This window comes from Myripristis murdjan, chromosome 19 (genome assembly GCF_902150065.1).
Source record: "Myripristis murdjan chromosome 19, fMyrMur1.1, whole genome shotgun sequence".
NCBI lineage: Eukaryota > Metazoa > Chordata > Actinopteri > Holocentriformes > Holocentridae > Myripristis > Myripristis murdjan.
Window position 1 is genome coordinate 20,580,515 of NC_043998.1, and position 15,925 is coordinate 20,596,439.

The 15,925-nt window shown below is 40.1% G+C and overlaps 1 protein-coding gene across 1 annotated transcript in view; it reads left to right on the forward strand.

The window, feature by feature from the left end:
• Positions 1–15,925, forward strand: part of arid5b (AT-rich interaction domain 5B) — a 139,578-nt gene that overhangs the window by 82 nt on the left and 123,571 nt on the right. The window contains exon 2 of the mRNA XM_030077084.1: positions 361–615. Coding sequence (XP_029932944.1) covers positions 361–615 — 255 coding nt within the window. The remainder of the gene's footprint in view (positions 1–360; positions 616–15,925) is intronic.

The following is a 15,925-nucleotide window of genomic DNA, read 5'->3' on the forward strand; positions in this document are numbered from 1 at the left end:
ATTATTATTATAATTATCGCTAGTATTATTATGTCTAGTCATCTGATGTTTTACGGGCTGGTAATTCACTGAGCGGCTCAATGCAATGTTGTGTGATATTGTATGAATAGTCTTTTATGATACATTTATTGATAAGGTGAAAGTTTGGGCTTGTGATAACTATATATTGGAAGGTATTTTTTTATTATTATTGTTATTATTATTATGATAGCTACTTTCCGCACCAGTGGATTTTATTAAAGAAATGCTCTGATCTTGGTTATTCTCACCTCATTTAGCCTATATTAAAAGACACTATAAAGATGTTATAAACTGCTTGGTAATATATATGAAATAATGACTTGTGGTGTTTTTCCGCAGTGGGTAGGCTCACCTTGCGGTTTGCACGGACCTTATGTTTTCTACAAGGCTTTCCGCTTTCACCTTGACGGTAAACGGAGGATTTTGTCGCTGGGAGACTTCTTCTTGGTGCGGTGTCTGCCAGGGGAGCCGCTCTGCATCGCCGAGCTGCAGCTGCTCTGGGAGGAGAGGACGAACCAGCAACTCCTGTCCAGCTCCAAACTTTATTTTCTACCAGAGGACACCCCGCAGGGGCGGACTGTCAATCACGGCGAGGTAATTACAATCAAAACACCCCGTTCCCCCCCTTTTTCCATCCCATTACTATTGTGTTGACTGCTTGTCCCAGAGACCTTTCAAGTAACATTAGCCCATTCGCCTCGACAGTTTTCGCTATGCGTGTTTCATGCCACACTCCATTTGAAAAAGGTAGCAATTTAAAGCTGCCTTTGTTATCGGTTAATACACACGTTTCAGGAGGTGACTTGAGACGTTTTATGTATTTACAAACGACACTTTCCACTTCGGCATGGACACAGTCAAGGAAGCAGCTGTTATGTCAACAAAATTTCAACTTTTATAACTGGCTTGTACCGTATTCTCCCGACGCTCTTCCGCCAAAATGCACCGTGGAAGACGGCAGCGAACAGCATCAACCTATTTTTACAAGAAGTTGAGATGTTACTGGAATAATGCGCTGCATGGTGGATTATTTATATGCCGAATGTATCAGGGGACAGAGACGATATTTCAAAGGTTGCGCTTGATGTTCTGTCGGGTATGCATGGCGAAAGATGGGAAAAGCAACATTAAAATACCAGACTTTTGAATAGAGAGTGTATAGAGAGAGTATCATATTACTAATATTATTAATACAATGCATTTCCAGCACGAGTGCCTTCTCCTGCCTCCCAGTGGAAATCAAACCTCCAACTCACTCAGCCACAGCTGCCTTGTATATATTGTCCAACAAGCGGACTTTTATTTAATTTTATACATTTATTTATTTTCATACAACTGCTAGATATCTACAGATAGGATATACTATAAGACTAGACTACTACCCACTGTAAAACTATTGTGGACTAGGATTTTTTTTTTGTAACTGTTAAACTTATTTAAGTCCTGATTTGTTGTCATCATAGATCCCATAGCCTGTAACAAATGACTGCATTTTGGCCCTTAACTCTTTATTTAACTGAGAATAGATGGTGCGCTCTGTTCCATGGCAACTATACAGGACTCTTTCGGGGGAAATGGTCTTAGATATGAGGGATCTTTTTTATTTAGCTATGAGCAATATCACATGTGGCAATCTGTTCCGCTTTCTACCCGCTGTGACACACAATGGGCTGATAAGATAAGCTGCATATTTCCCCTTTAATGTAAACCATCTGAGACCATATAATAAACTGCACTAATGTGAGCAGCACTTCCTTGTACAACCCTCTTGAATGACCCCTTAAAATACACAGTGATGGTTGACATTATAGTGTTGCGCTGATATTATTTTAGGTAGATTAGGGTTTGAGGTTGGGTAGTATGCAGCATGTAACCTGATCTCCTGTCACATTGGTCTTGTCTGCTCATGTTTTGCGTGGCTTTGTTCAAAGAGTGCGGAAATTACCCATATGACACAATAAATCAGACGCCCTCTTTATTTTTGGCAACGCTGCATGGTATGCATGATGAGTGGCTTGGGGTGTATGTGTGTGTGTTTGTGTGTGTGTATGTGTGAGTGTGTGTGAGTGTGTGTGAGTGTGAGTGTGCATGTCGGATGGTTGCAATAGCCCATACATACAAAATAATGATAAAGTGGTAATGAACAAGTTAGAGCTTGAAAGCATATGTTTGTGGGTGTTTGGGACAGAATATGACCTGTCACGTTTAGCCCTCAGTTTCGAAATGTTTCATTCTTTTGCTGTGTGGGATTACGGTATTACAGTGCTTTTCCTTTGGTTTTTCTTCTCCTTTTCCCTTCAACAGAAGAACAACTGCAAAAAATGTCCACATTAACAAGTCATTTAGTCTGCTATTCAGTGTCCAAATCATGCTGTACGTGTTGTAAAATAAGTGAACAATTACAAACTCTGCTGATGGGTGCGATTATTCCCTTTGCTTCCCGTGCACCTTTTCTTGTGTCACGTATATGCTATTGACAAGTGTCAGTATCTTGAGCTAAGGAGGAATAAAGCAAAATAAGGCAATACTCCAGTATCAAGAAAAAGACGTGATTCAGGGAAATGCAAAAAAGGTGAAATGGTCTCTCCCCACAAGCAGTTTTTTTTACTTGAAAAGAAAAAAATCACACTTGAAGACCAAATGTCAGGCTAAATGATTTGTTGAGGGGATGTTTTTTTTTTTTTTTTTTTTGCAGTGTAACAGGCCACGCTGTTGTAAAATAGAAATATGGAGGCGCTCCGGTGCTCTCAGTCATTATGAATTGATTAATAATGGCAAGCCGGCGGTGCCTTAAAGGGACCCACTGGCATTTCTGAAGGTTATTGTGTCAAAGTGTTGCAGTGGCCAGATTCATTTCATAGCTGCAATAACTGAATGGGGCTCTCTTTGCCATCAGTATGATTTGTTAGAAAGGCAAATATTACCTCATGTAGCACTCAGCTCATGAAAACTTAATCCCTGAAGTGCCTGGGTCAATAAGTTATTTTTGGAAATTGCAGTCTAATGCATAGGCTGTAATGTATGTAGTGCAATGGTTTTGCAGCTCTAATAATAGTAAGAGGGCTGCAGTGCTGACATACTAAGACAAGGTGCAAAAACTGAAAGCAATGAAACTGAGAGAAAAGACTTCAAAGGCTTGGATTCCTTCCGTTTTTGCTGTAACTGCAACTATGACCTGAAAAATCTTTTACTAGTGAGGCGCGCCGTGTGCACCAAAAGGGATCTGTCATTTTTAAACCACTTGTTTGTCTTCTTTTGGTCAACACACGGCTGTTACTTTTGAGCACAGAACATTTGCACCCACACATACTGCACAGACACAGAGGATGTTATTAAAGGGGCATTTAGTCACTGAACATTTGAAGTTGCTTACTTTTGAGTGATTGAGTAACAGGGAATTTACACTGCGAGCAGCATGGTTAATTTGTCACTCTGTTCTCGCTGATTGTGGGTGGAGCCACAGGCATCACTGTGGTGGTCTGCAGCTTTCAACAGACACAGCTTTGGTATTGACTTTCATAATGCCACGTTTGATTACCTAAAGGGACAGTTCACCCATTTTGAAGAAAATTATTATTTCACTTCACTGGAAGCTTTGAGGCAGGAAGTACATGCAGTGGAATTCTTTGCTAATGTGATCATACAGTCTATGTCAAAAGGGAAAGCAAGTAAAAGTCTGTTTTGTTTCGGAGGTTTTGGCTGTCCACTTACTAGCAGTTAAATATGGATTCAACATTAAAAAGAGAATTCACCCATTTTGTAAATTGTAATATTATTTCACTCCTTTCAAAATGGGCGAACTATCCCTTTAAAACAGCTTGCCAGCAAGTGCTGATGAGGTACTATTAATTGAAAACACAGAAAACAAAGTTTAGCGTCAGCCCCAATGATGGAGTTTACTATTCTACACGCACTGTTTTGGAGATGTTTATTTTTTTTGCAGCCTTTCAACTGTAAGTTGAAACTCGGGGAGCTTTGAATGGCAGTAAACAACTTCCCATCTGTTTTACACTTGCCAGACAGAACTGTTGGTCATGAATCAAAATAACATCACAGGGAAACAAGGAAAAAGGGGAAATCTGATTGTCTGTTGAAGGCCAACGGCCGTGAAGGGTTCAGCTGGGGCCGACTTGTTGAGCGTGTTGACTGTTCACACATCAGCTGAGCTCCCCCCTAGTCGCTCAGCTCTATAGGAAATGAATGGCCTTCTGGAGAGTTGTTGATCTTGTTGCTCAAGCTGGATGCACAGTGCTACCAATCAACAACCTTTTCAGTGCTACCACTCACTATATATATTATGTTTTGGTCAAAATTAAATGTTAACTTCTTTTTCAACAATAACTTGTCAGTTACTATTCCATGATTTCTGGACTGAATAGACATACAATGTCATTTGTTATTATATGGAAATACAGAGTCATGTTGCAGTAATCCAGAATGTGAGATTTCCTTGTAAACATCTAAGTGTATTCATGGGCCACATTGTGTAATAAGCAAATCGGTTTCATCTTGTTCTGCTGTTGGTTAGTGTAATTATATGAGTCAGCCCATATTGCAAAGAAAACAACTCCCCTCTGTTCCACATTTTATTGTAGTTTTCTCCCCCGAGGGCGACTGGAGGATCACATTCCCCTCTCATAATAAACAACAGGTTTTAAAGGGGAAAAAACTCTTCTCCAAAACCCAACTCATATGTATGGTCTCTGTGATCTTAAGGCAGTTCAGTCGATATTTTCTGAAAATCAACAACTCTCCCCTTCAACTGGAAACCAAAGATGCAAAGCGATAATCTGAGATGTCATTACAAGACAAAACACGCAGCTGCTCTCTTGGCGATGAATATGAAAGTCAGCGCTTGGGTTGACCTTTTACTTCCAAATGAGCTTGCTCTTGTGCGTTGTACGGGTACACTGTGAACACTTGTACATTGTGTTATGCCCTTTCAGTCCATATTGCCAGTCTCTTGAGTAGCTCCAACATTAATTCTTTTAAACTAGTTTGGGTTCTCTTGTTGTTCTAGCTCTGGGTCTCATATGAGCCACTCAATGTCAACACTTTTATTTGATGATGGTTCCTCCCTTATCACAACCAGTCAATATGATTTTATTACCATTATTGTTATATGAGATGTCTGAGCAGAGAAATCATCCAAATATGGCACGGGAGGACTTAAATCAACACTCTGCCACCTAAAACAATTCATTAATATTGCCGCACCTGACAGTTTTATCATATCATTTATCATTTGAACCCTGATTTAACCTCTTCTGGTTAAAGATCATAACAGCAACATCTGTTAATTCTGTTTTGGGGTGGAATTCGCCTTCAGTGGTCGTTCCCTAGTCACTTTAATGTGTTGCATTTAATTGTCTCTCTTATGAATATTTAAAAAAAACAACAACAAAAAAACAGCTTGCTGCCTTGACCTTGAGGGGACTCGCTCGTTGTGGGGTTGTACTGGGGGGGTAAGGGGAGGTGGGAAGTTGCGGAAAACATTAACTTTATTTAACCTTTGTGCTGACATGCTTGATATTACCACAGCTTGCCGCCTTTCTAACTGTATATCAACTTGAGAGCATCTGGAAAAGAGAGTCAGTTGAAAAGGAGTGTAATGTTTCATTTCGCCCCCTAGTCCTTCCCTCCTCTCATCTCCCATCCCTTTCCCCCCCATACTCCCTATTACTCCCTACCTGCTTGCTAAAACACAATCAGTCTGTTTGCTGTTTGTAATTTGCTGGTGTAAGACTCTGCAGCTTATTCAGGTAGTCTCGCTGCAATCAAAGTCCTTTTTTTTTTTTTTTTTTTTCCAGGCAAGAGCAAAACAAAAACAACAAAGCGCATTCATAAAAAGACAAAAACACAGTACATATCAATTGCAGTACAATTCAGTATCACTGAAAACATCAAGGGGGGGGGCAAGAAGAAACTAGGTCTCAGGTGCTAAGTCATCATGATCGCATTGTAACGCAAACAGGATAAAACTGTATCAGGTCAAATGATCAAAAAGAACATCATGTCAGACTCATTTGTAGGCAAGAGGCATCATGTAGGGGGACAAATTTGACCCTCGGGCCTTACTTTGGGCAGGGCAGTGCTACTATATATATATTTGCATTGATCTAAGTGTGTGGACGCCCCCTCCCTCATGTTGAAACAACTCTGATTTACAGCTTCTCTTTCTCTGTTTAGGCACAAAACCCTCTCAAACCTCTCAGCTTCCTGCAGACATGTGTGACTTTGTTATTTCCTTCCGCTCATGCAGACGTACATAACACAAAACATGACTTAAGACTTTTCCCGAAAACATTGTGCTCCACTTTTTTTTTTTCTTCTGTGGCGTACACCCAATCCACCAAGCAACACTTACTTCAATTAAACTTCAACTTTATCAAACTGGAGGTGGCAGTGAGAGCCAACAACACAGGAATAACTGGCAAACTAGTTATTCCTGTTAATGTTGAACTGCCAAATTCCATAATGCAGTTAATGATGAAGTTTCACCGAAAGGAGAGACAGACAGGAGTGATTGGAAATTTGGGTGTGATGGGTGTGACGTCACACCCCCGGACTCTCACCTTTAAAGCGTTGGGCCGATGGAAAATGTGCGCCATATGGCCAATCTGAATATCAATGAGATCGAATGTCAACCTGAGCCACCTGCAGTAAGATGAGAAGCCCACCAATGTCACCGCAGCACCGGCCGCCCTGCACTCAGCAAAATCAGCCAATTGGATTACACATTTGCATTTGTCAACTACTGTGGGGAATTATCCAAACGGCCTGGTCGGACAGCTAATGAAGAATAATGAGATTTTACCGGGGTGTTCCTTTATTGGCTTTTTTTTTTTATTGGTTTACATTGTGGACTAGTGCACTCAATCAATGACATTTCAAACAAGCAATTTTTTCAAAGTTGAATGATCTTGCCATACTTGCCACTGGTTTATCTTCACACACACCCCTTCACTAGGGGAAGGATCAGTTCAGGTTTTGGTGAAAGGAAAACTGAACTTTGGTAGACATTTGGCTTGTATAGTTCCTTGGAAATGAAGTCCACATGCTGGTGAAATCTCCTCATTAGCTGCTCTGTGCTCCTCTGGGCTGCTAATCCACAACACTGTGTTTCCATCCCTCCATTCACTTCCATTGTGCGACAAAACATCTCCCAATATAACACTTTTAGCACATAAATGAACACTAACAAAACTGATTATGCTAATATAAAAAGACACCAAGTCCCGGTACCCTTTTTTTTTTTTTTTTTTTTTGAGGAAATTAAATGTCTCTTTCCTTTTTATTTTCCTCTTTTAATTGGAAAGTAGATCCAGCAGGAAACCTCCGCATGCGCCTGGAAGAAACAACCTGATAGTACTTTCACAAATAATGGTAATTACACAAAAAATGGGTAACAGGACTTTTTTTTTTATGTTAGCATAATCTGCTTAGTTTGCATTTATGTGTTAAATGCGCTGCACTGTGGAAGTTAATGGAGACACAAATGCAGGATTTTGGATCGCTAGTTCAGAGGAGCACAGAGAAACTAATGAGGATATTTCACCACATGGACTCATATCATGTTCAGGGAACTACACAGCATCTTACTTATTAGTAAGATAGTATTCTAATGTGATTTTTGCACTCTATGATAATCTTTAAAAAATAATGGACATATAATCCTAACCCTATAGGTTTTCTGTCGCCGTGGGACAAATGTATTTATGGCACACTACTACACAATAGTAATGTGTTGGCTTGGTTTGGGGTCATGAAACGTTTTCTCCACATGGGGGCTAATGCCCGGTTCAGTTTGTACTGCTTTAAATCATACACTTTATCGTACTTTATCGTGCAGTAAGTAAGCAGTCGAGGTCATATTTCAAAACACATCAGAGTTTCTCTTTCTTATCTTGCAGCAACTAGAGCTAGCAGTTTTGGCTGGGAAGGCATCCTTACCTAATTTGTAAAATAAAATGAGAGATACAGTGTAATCTTTATCCAGCCAGGCCACAGTCGAGCTGGAATACATGTGTTTATGATTTGGGCTTGCTCACCCTATCAAGACAAAAATGATACAGAGGAAAACGAGGATTTAGTCAGTTTTATGGCATTTAAGACTAGGGAACAGTGCTTTGGACAGCTACTTTTTAAAGGATTTACTTGCTTGTTATTTACACGATAGAGCTCTGTTGTGTTGCCCAAACATAGTTTCAAAAACATTTTGGAGCATTATGATTTGATTTTTGTTTATTTTATTTTATTGTATTTTATATTTTATGTTATTTTTAAGTAAGGCAATTTTATTTATGTGTTAATATATAAGTAGGCTCAGACTATGATCTTTCAGTTGCCAGCAGTCTGCACAAGATCCTGCAGGATTTTCGCTGTTTTCTTTTTTAATTTTTGCATGAAACACAAAACAATAGAAGGAAAAACACAAGTCACAACATTGTCATTTTAAGGGACCAATAATGGATCGCAAGGATTTGAAAGCGTATATGTTTTATTTAGCGACCACGAACTGGTGATGTGAGGTCTCCCAGCACTGATTGGAGAGGCAGTTAAAGGCTGCAGGGCCAAGCCAGGTTCAAACCCACGACATGCTGAGCGTGTGGCACATATACAGCAGAACCCGCCAAGCCACAAAGATGTTGACACACTTTTTAAATTCAAACAAGCCTTATGTCACTCACTTACATCATAGTTTGTTATTTTCAGTGATTTTACAAGTCATTGTTTGCAAACTTCATGTGTGGGATAAAGCGATTAGATCAGCAGAGAAATGATTTTCTCCCTAAGAAGCCTCATTTTTTTATACGATTGGGTTTAGCAGTCTTTATAATTCCCTGTGGCTTTTTAATAATTGTTTTGTTTGTGTTAGTGTGTGTGTGTGTTTGTGTGTGTTTTCTCTATGAATGACTGCATGCAACTTTTGCATATTTTTGGGTGAATAAATTTGCAACAGGATGATTGCATATGCATACATGCATTCATGCATGCGTGTGTGTGTGTGTGTGTGTGTGTGTGTGTGTGTGTGTGTGTGTGTGTGTGTGTGTGTGTGTGCGTGCGTGTGTGTGTGTGAAGTAAACAGGCTTGGCTGCTGCTAGGAGATGTAATGAGACATAATATGAGCCACCTCTCTCTGTGTTCCCATAGGGCTGTTTTAGTCTTAACACCCAGGTGATGTAACCTCCCCTCAGGTTCCACTTAGGGAGCAGGGCAGGAAAGGAGAGGAAACAAGGAGAGGATAGAGGAGAAAACAAGGAGAGAAGAGGAGGGGAGGGAAACGAGGAAAGGAGATTAAACGAGGAAAGGAGGGCAAAGAAACAAGGAGAGGAGAAGAGAGAAAATAAGGAAAGGGGGGGAAACAGAGAGGAGACAAAACAAGGAGAAGAGAGGAAACATGGAGAGGAGAGAAGATAAGGAGAGGAAACAAGGAAAGAAGAGGGGAGGAAACAAGGAGAGGAAAAGGAGAAAGGCAAAAAAAAGAAAGGCAGATGGCTCGATGGAGATAGGCAGGCAAGTGGCAGCTCAAAATAGTGTGCTCTATGAATTTTTGCTCATAGAATTGATCTGTTTTACAGCGAACACACACACTCTTGCACACACACACACACACACACACACACACAGACCCAGCAGTCTTTATTTCTAGTCAGTGGAGCCTGATGGTCTTCTCTCTGGCTCCTCCAGGCCTGTCAGAAAGAATTCAGATGGGACTGAAACTTCACCATCTCATGTTCAGCAGCGTTCGCCGCCTCGCCTTCTCAGAGGCAACACTTCAGACCACATTTCCAGTTTGATGATACAGGGTTTAGAGCGAAACCACAGAGTGTGGCGCTCATCCCGATGCAGTTTTGCTCATTATGAATTGAAATAGGTGACAGGATTTTCAAAGAAGTTGAGGGATCCAGCTATTATCGCCTGTTTCAAGGAAAGTCTTCAAATAAGTGCCTTTATGTCACGCCACTGGCAGATTTCTTTTTCACTTGGGTTAACAAAAATCAGATTTTAAAACTGAATCCAAGACAGAATAGAGGACTATTTTTGTACTGTACTATTTTTATGTTGTTAAATACTGGGAAAATCACTTTAAACTGAAAATTTTCTTTCTCATTGTCACCAGTGTATCTTGTGAGAATGAAATATATTAATATATTAATCAAATAATGTAACATGTTTAATTGCTTGTTTATTTATATAGTCTTAACTTGCAGAAAATAGACCCAGAAACTTGACTGGGAATGCAATTAGTCCAAGGAAGAAACTGTGTGAGTTTTTATCCACACTTAGCCACGTTCCTGCTTAATTAAAAGTGAAACGTTTAACACTGACCAGCTTGGCCTTTAATCTCATAGAGAGTCAGCTACTTACCTGTGATATTAGCTTGCTGCATGGCTGGCTGGCAGCAGCTAAGGCTGCAGCGAGGATTGCATTGGCAGCACCTGTGAAAACATGATGATGTGTAAGAAGAAGGAAGCAGAGGAGCTCAAACAACTGGGTGCCTTTTTAAAAATAGACCCAGCTACCTCATACCGTCAAAACGCAGTCACTGTAGTTGCATGGGTTTGTGCAATTAAAGTAAAATTGAACTTTGAGTGTTGCGTCGTATAGTTTTATATATACCTGAGTGTGATGTGAGTCCATGTGGTGGTGAAATATCCTCATTTGGTGAGAGCCATGACTCTGTATTTGTGTCCCTCCATTCGCTTCCATTTCTTGCGGAAAATTAAACAGCTCTTTTCTTGTTATTTTCCTATTTGAACTGGAAAGTAGAGGTCAAGTCTGCAGGAAGCAAACACAGAGCAACCATGCGCCAGGAAAACACAACCTGATAGTACTTTCACAAATAATTGTAATTACATAAAAAAACTAATTAGGATATTTCACCACCATGCGGACTGGCATCGCACCCAAATAGAACCCAACACTTGTTCAGTTTTGCTTGAAGCTTCATTTGACTAGAATATTACCAGTCTGCTCGGAGCCCGAAAAAGACTGTGTGGCTCTAATTTGTTGAAAATATGCATTGCCACTGCATAAAACCATTTATCTCCAAAAGGTCAAACTTTTCAGGGACTGAAGAAACAGTCTTTTACTTTCCCGTCGACACAAGTGTATTCATGTCTGGTTGCGATGCATTATCAGTGGCTTGTTTTGGCTTGCTCCCCAGATCATGAAATGTTTTCTATGCATGAGGGACAGCTGTCGATGGCTTAAATAAACAGAACTTCAGATACTGAGTTTCTGTAGGCCACTGTGTTGTGAGGAGGGTCCTGCATGCAGTGCTGTTTGAACAGCAGGATGAATATTACACAAATCATGCCTCTGCCATGCTTGCATGACTGCTGTTGCTATGTAATCCTGCAGCAGTCATGCAGAAAAGATGCACAGCAATTTTTATATGCATGTAGGCCATGAAACTCGAATGTCATGCTTCCCTTCAACACCCTTTAAACAAAAACACCACAGTTGTTACGAGGTTATGAGCAATAGATTATTTGTAATGTTGCTTTTTAGGACAGAAATCATAAAAAAGAGGTTCCAAAAGCTGTTGTTGTGGCACAGTTGTTATTTCAGAGAGGTGCCGAGAAGAGAGAGGATCCATGGCAGACATCCAGGCCTCTCCTCACACAGCTGGCCTCGCTCCATGTTTGTGTCTGAGAAGCCCGGAAAAAAGTATTTACACTTCCAATTAGATCATCAGCACTTACCGCTTTTACTTTGATTGTTTTTGTTTTGTCAAGGTGTTACCGCTGGATTTGAGCTGTGACATTGGCGTGTCAAAAACGAGAGGCTGACACATGGTTATGATCCTGATACAAAGACCTTAGTGTGAATAAGAGAATAAAAGAGACAGAGAGAGGGATTGTGTGTGCGTGTGTGTGTGTGTGTATCCCGTGCAAGACAAAATAAGTAGAAACATGTCTTTTGATTAGCTCCTTTGTTGTGATAAGTACCTCATAGACGGCTTTCAGATGATGTAAAAAGGATCCCAAGAAATTTTTTTTCGCATTGAAAACTAATCATTCTGCCACCACTGCATCTGGTCATTTTTCTGTTTGCTTAATGTCGGCGTGTTATCTTGCTCACATAGTGTCTGCTCAGCTTAGACACTGTAAACCAACACCTGTTTTTTATTTCCTTTATTTGAAGACATTCAAGTCAAGAACATGACGTATACACATGACAGTGTCCACTTTATTCGGTCCACCTGCACAATCGAATCCAATCCAAGACAACTGTTCTGCCATAAAGTTTCCTTTCCTGCTGCCTATAACGCTCAGCTTTTCTTTTTGTCGCTTCTATGTTTGGCATTGAGCTCATAGTTAGTGCTGCTGTTGGACTGGACTGCATTTTATTGAGAGCTGTTTCCACTATTCTGTCCCCCCAAATGTTTATTAATAGGGAGGACAAAAAATTAGAAACACCTCTCAGTATAATGTAATCCAGTACAAGACCTCTGCAAACTACAACCTCAATAATACATAGATAAACATAACAATAAAAAAACATAACAATAAACATAGAATTAAACTGACCCATTCTGATTAGTCACATCTAGTAGAACTAGGGTGGCCATACGTCCGGATTTAGGCCGGACAGTCCGGAATTTAAATGCCTTGTCCGGCGTCCGGCGCAGCCTCAAGCCGGACGCTTATTTGTCCTCCTTTTTGGAGTTGCACTTGAACGCAACGCTGGCCCGGACTGTAGATCGATATCAGTCATATTTTTCGTCATAGACTTTTAAATTACAATCCAGAAAGTGCATTAATTGGATGCGCGTTAGTTTTTCTCCTCCTGCGCTGCTGTGTGCTCATGCCGGAGTGCGTGTGTGTGTGTGTGTGTGCGTGTGTGGCGCTGTCTGGAGTCTGAAGTCACTGGCTAACAGCAGCACACTGGCTTAGCTTGTCTATTCAGAGAAGGGGTATCACTTCGGCTTGTTTTTCAATCTATGTTATCACATGCATACTACTGCTCATTCATTGGTAGCTGAATTGTTAGGTCTGTTTGATAAGTAATTTACATTTTTAAAATAATAATTATAAATTTAAAAAAAAAAAAAGCCAACATGATGCAGGTCAAAGACTAAAAAAGAATATTGACTAAAACTATTGACTAAAACTAGACTAAAATACTTTGGATTTTCTTAGATTAAAACTAGACTAAAATGCCAAGACTTTTCGTCGACTAAAATGTGACTAAACAAAAAAGAATTCAAGTTGACTAAATATGACTAAAAGTAAAAAGGGCATTTGACACTAGACTAAGACTAAAGCTAAATTGAAAATAGCTGATGAAATTAACACTGGTGTGACTCAGTCCTTTTATAGAGTTGCACCTTATTCACTTAGCGACCATTTGGAAAACTCTTCACCGTTTCAGAGTGAAAAACATTACACACAGAGGCATATCACTTCACATTTGTGTACATTTGACTGTCCAGCCATGTTAACTTGTAAGCTAGCTAGCTTACATCCCTGCTAAATTCACTGTCAGTCACGTTGTTGTTCCTGAAGCACTACACATTAATATGAAAACTGTAAAATATATGTAAATCTTTAGTTAAGGTGTTGAAGAAATAATAGTATTATTGACTTTATATCAAATTTCCAGGGGGCACATATTCAAAATGGCCACCGTGTGAATAAGGTCAGTACAATAACAGATATCATTCCTCTTGAATTTGTTAAAATGTGAAGAGGATAAAAAAGGCTAACTTTTCAGATTGACCACTTTATTGTCAATAGAGTTTTGGCAAACAATTTGTCCTTCACACAAGAAAGGCCATCTTTACTGGCATGTTTTCATGAAATATTCCTCTTTTTCTCAGAGTGCTGTTAAAAGGTGCCAGAGAAAACCTTGTCATATGAAACATGAGGCAGCGTCCAGCATGTCGTGCTGCTTTAAAATAACAGTGTCTTATGACGGCCTGCCAAAACACATACACATTTCACAATTCTGACTGTCTTAAATATGTTTTTTGGGTTTTGTTTTGGTTTTTTCTATGACAAATGACTAAATGACTAAAATGAAATGGCACACTACCACAGGAGAACCACAGCTATTGTAAGAAAACACCCCATGGATAGTATTATTGCTTGAAATTCCATTATTGGTACTTTAACTATCATTTAATGTTCCCATCTATTGGAACACAGTTTATTAGCCACCAATATGTTGTGCAATTACATCATAGCCCGCCACATTACAAGATGTAATTTGTTAAAGTGGTGGGGTGACTTTTCAAGTGACTTTTTAAGCAGATACCTTTGACAATATATTACAAAACCTATTCCTTTCTTATTTATTGTAGAAACTTATTGGATTTGACAAATTACTAATTCAGAAATCATTTCACTACTTAGGCTCTTAGTAAAATGAATGACTGAATGAGTGAATTGATCTCACACGCGCCTTCAGCTGGTTAACAAATGATCATATGGGGACTATGACTATTATAAAGTTGTTGTTTACTCATATCAAGACGTGACTGGAGCTCTTGCCGCTCTCTGTAGCTTAAAACTGTTTTGTCACAATCATTATAAATAATAATGTCCCTCTCTCTCTCTCATCTCTCAACATTTGCAACACAAATGTTAAGCTAGTACACCAACTTATGAGACAAAGAGAAAGAGAGAGAGACAGAGTGTGTGTGTGTGTGTGTGTGTGTGTGTGTGTGTGTGTGTCAGCAGTTACAAAAAGCCCCTTCACATCATTTTTCTCTCTTTCTCATATCTCATCTGGTAATGATACTTCACATCGTTGTGCAACATTAGAGGAAACAGCCCTTGAGGTTGTGACAGAGCAGCCTGTTGTTTTCCATTGAGCAGCACAGGCTATATTTATTACTGCTTTCCGAGGTGGATTTTAGCCTTAATTGTAACATCAAATGCGCGGATACGTTTTTTTTTTTTTTTTTTTGATTTGATTTGATTTCACATTTTTCGAATCATATCCCCTATGCTGGTATAATTGCTGCACGCTTACTCACAATGTATTATTCATGCTGGGCATTCTGTGGGCCGGTGTACAGGCGGTGGATAGTGAGCTTGGACGACCTCCGTGCCCGCATCGGTTTCCAGCGGGATATCGGGAACTGTGGTATCTTTTGTTTTGCCGTGACTTGGCTGGGTCCTGGAGTACCGGACGGCGGCGTTTGGCAGCCCCGCCTAAAGGATATTTACATCAGACGCTTCAAGAATAAGACTAGGAGAATTATTAGAGATCCCAAACACCTGGAAGAAAGGCCTTGTTTGCTCTGCTGTGGTCAGGAAGAATGCACCGGATAGACCAGGCCAACACTGAGAGGCTAAGAAAGAGCGTCTACCTCAGACCACTCAGATCCTACATGTGGCCCTCCCGTCAATTACTGTTACTAATTTAAACTCCAAATCTCCAAATGATTGTACCTTACATGTGACAAATAAACTTGATTGATTGATTGATTATATAAGACTTCTAATTGCACTTTTGACCCTGAGACTAATTTTAGAGTTGCGGGTAGCATTTCCAAAATATGTCTCATGTGGCCAAGACAGTATCACACAGACTGTCCTGTTGCAGGCTCTTGTTTTTTTTTTTAGGGATTTTTCTCTCTGTCAAAGCAGTACTACCCAGTGCAACATTCTGGATTCACCTTTACTTTTTCATGAATCACAGAAAAACATCGAGTTCCAGGCAGCGTTTGACACCCGGTCTCGCTCCCCTGCATGATGTTGATGTTGTTGCCCGTCCACATTGGCTGGGAAAATGTCCCAAGTGCAGCCAAATTGTTTTGCCATTGCAAAATGTTGCCATTCCCATGCTGCCCCCCTGCTGGACGCTGCTAAATGAGCTCTACTCTGGAGCTTTATGGTGCTGTGGAGAATGCATGCAAGGATCCAATCCAGCAGCATGATGAAGA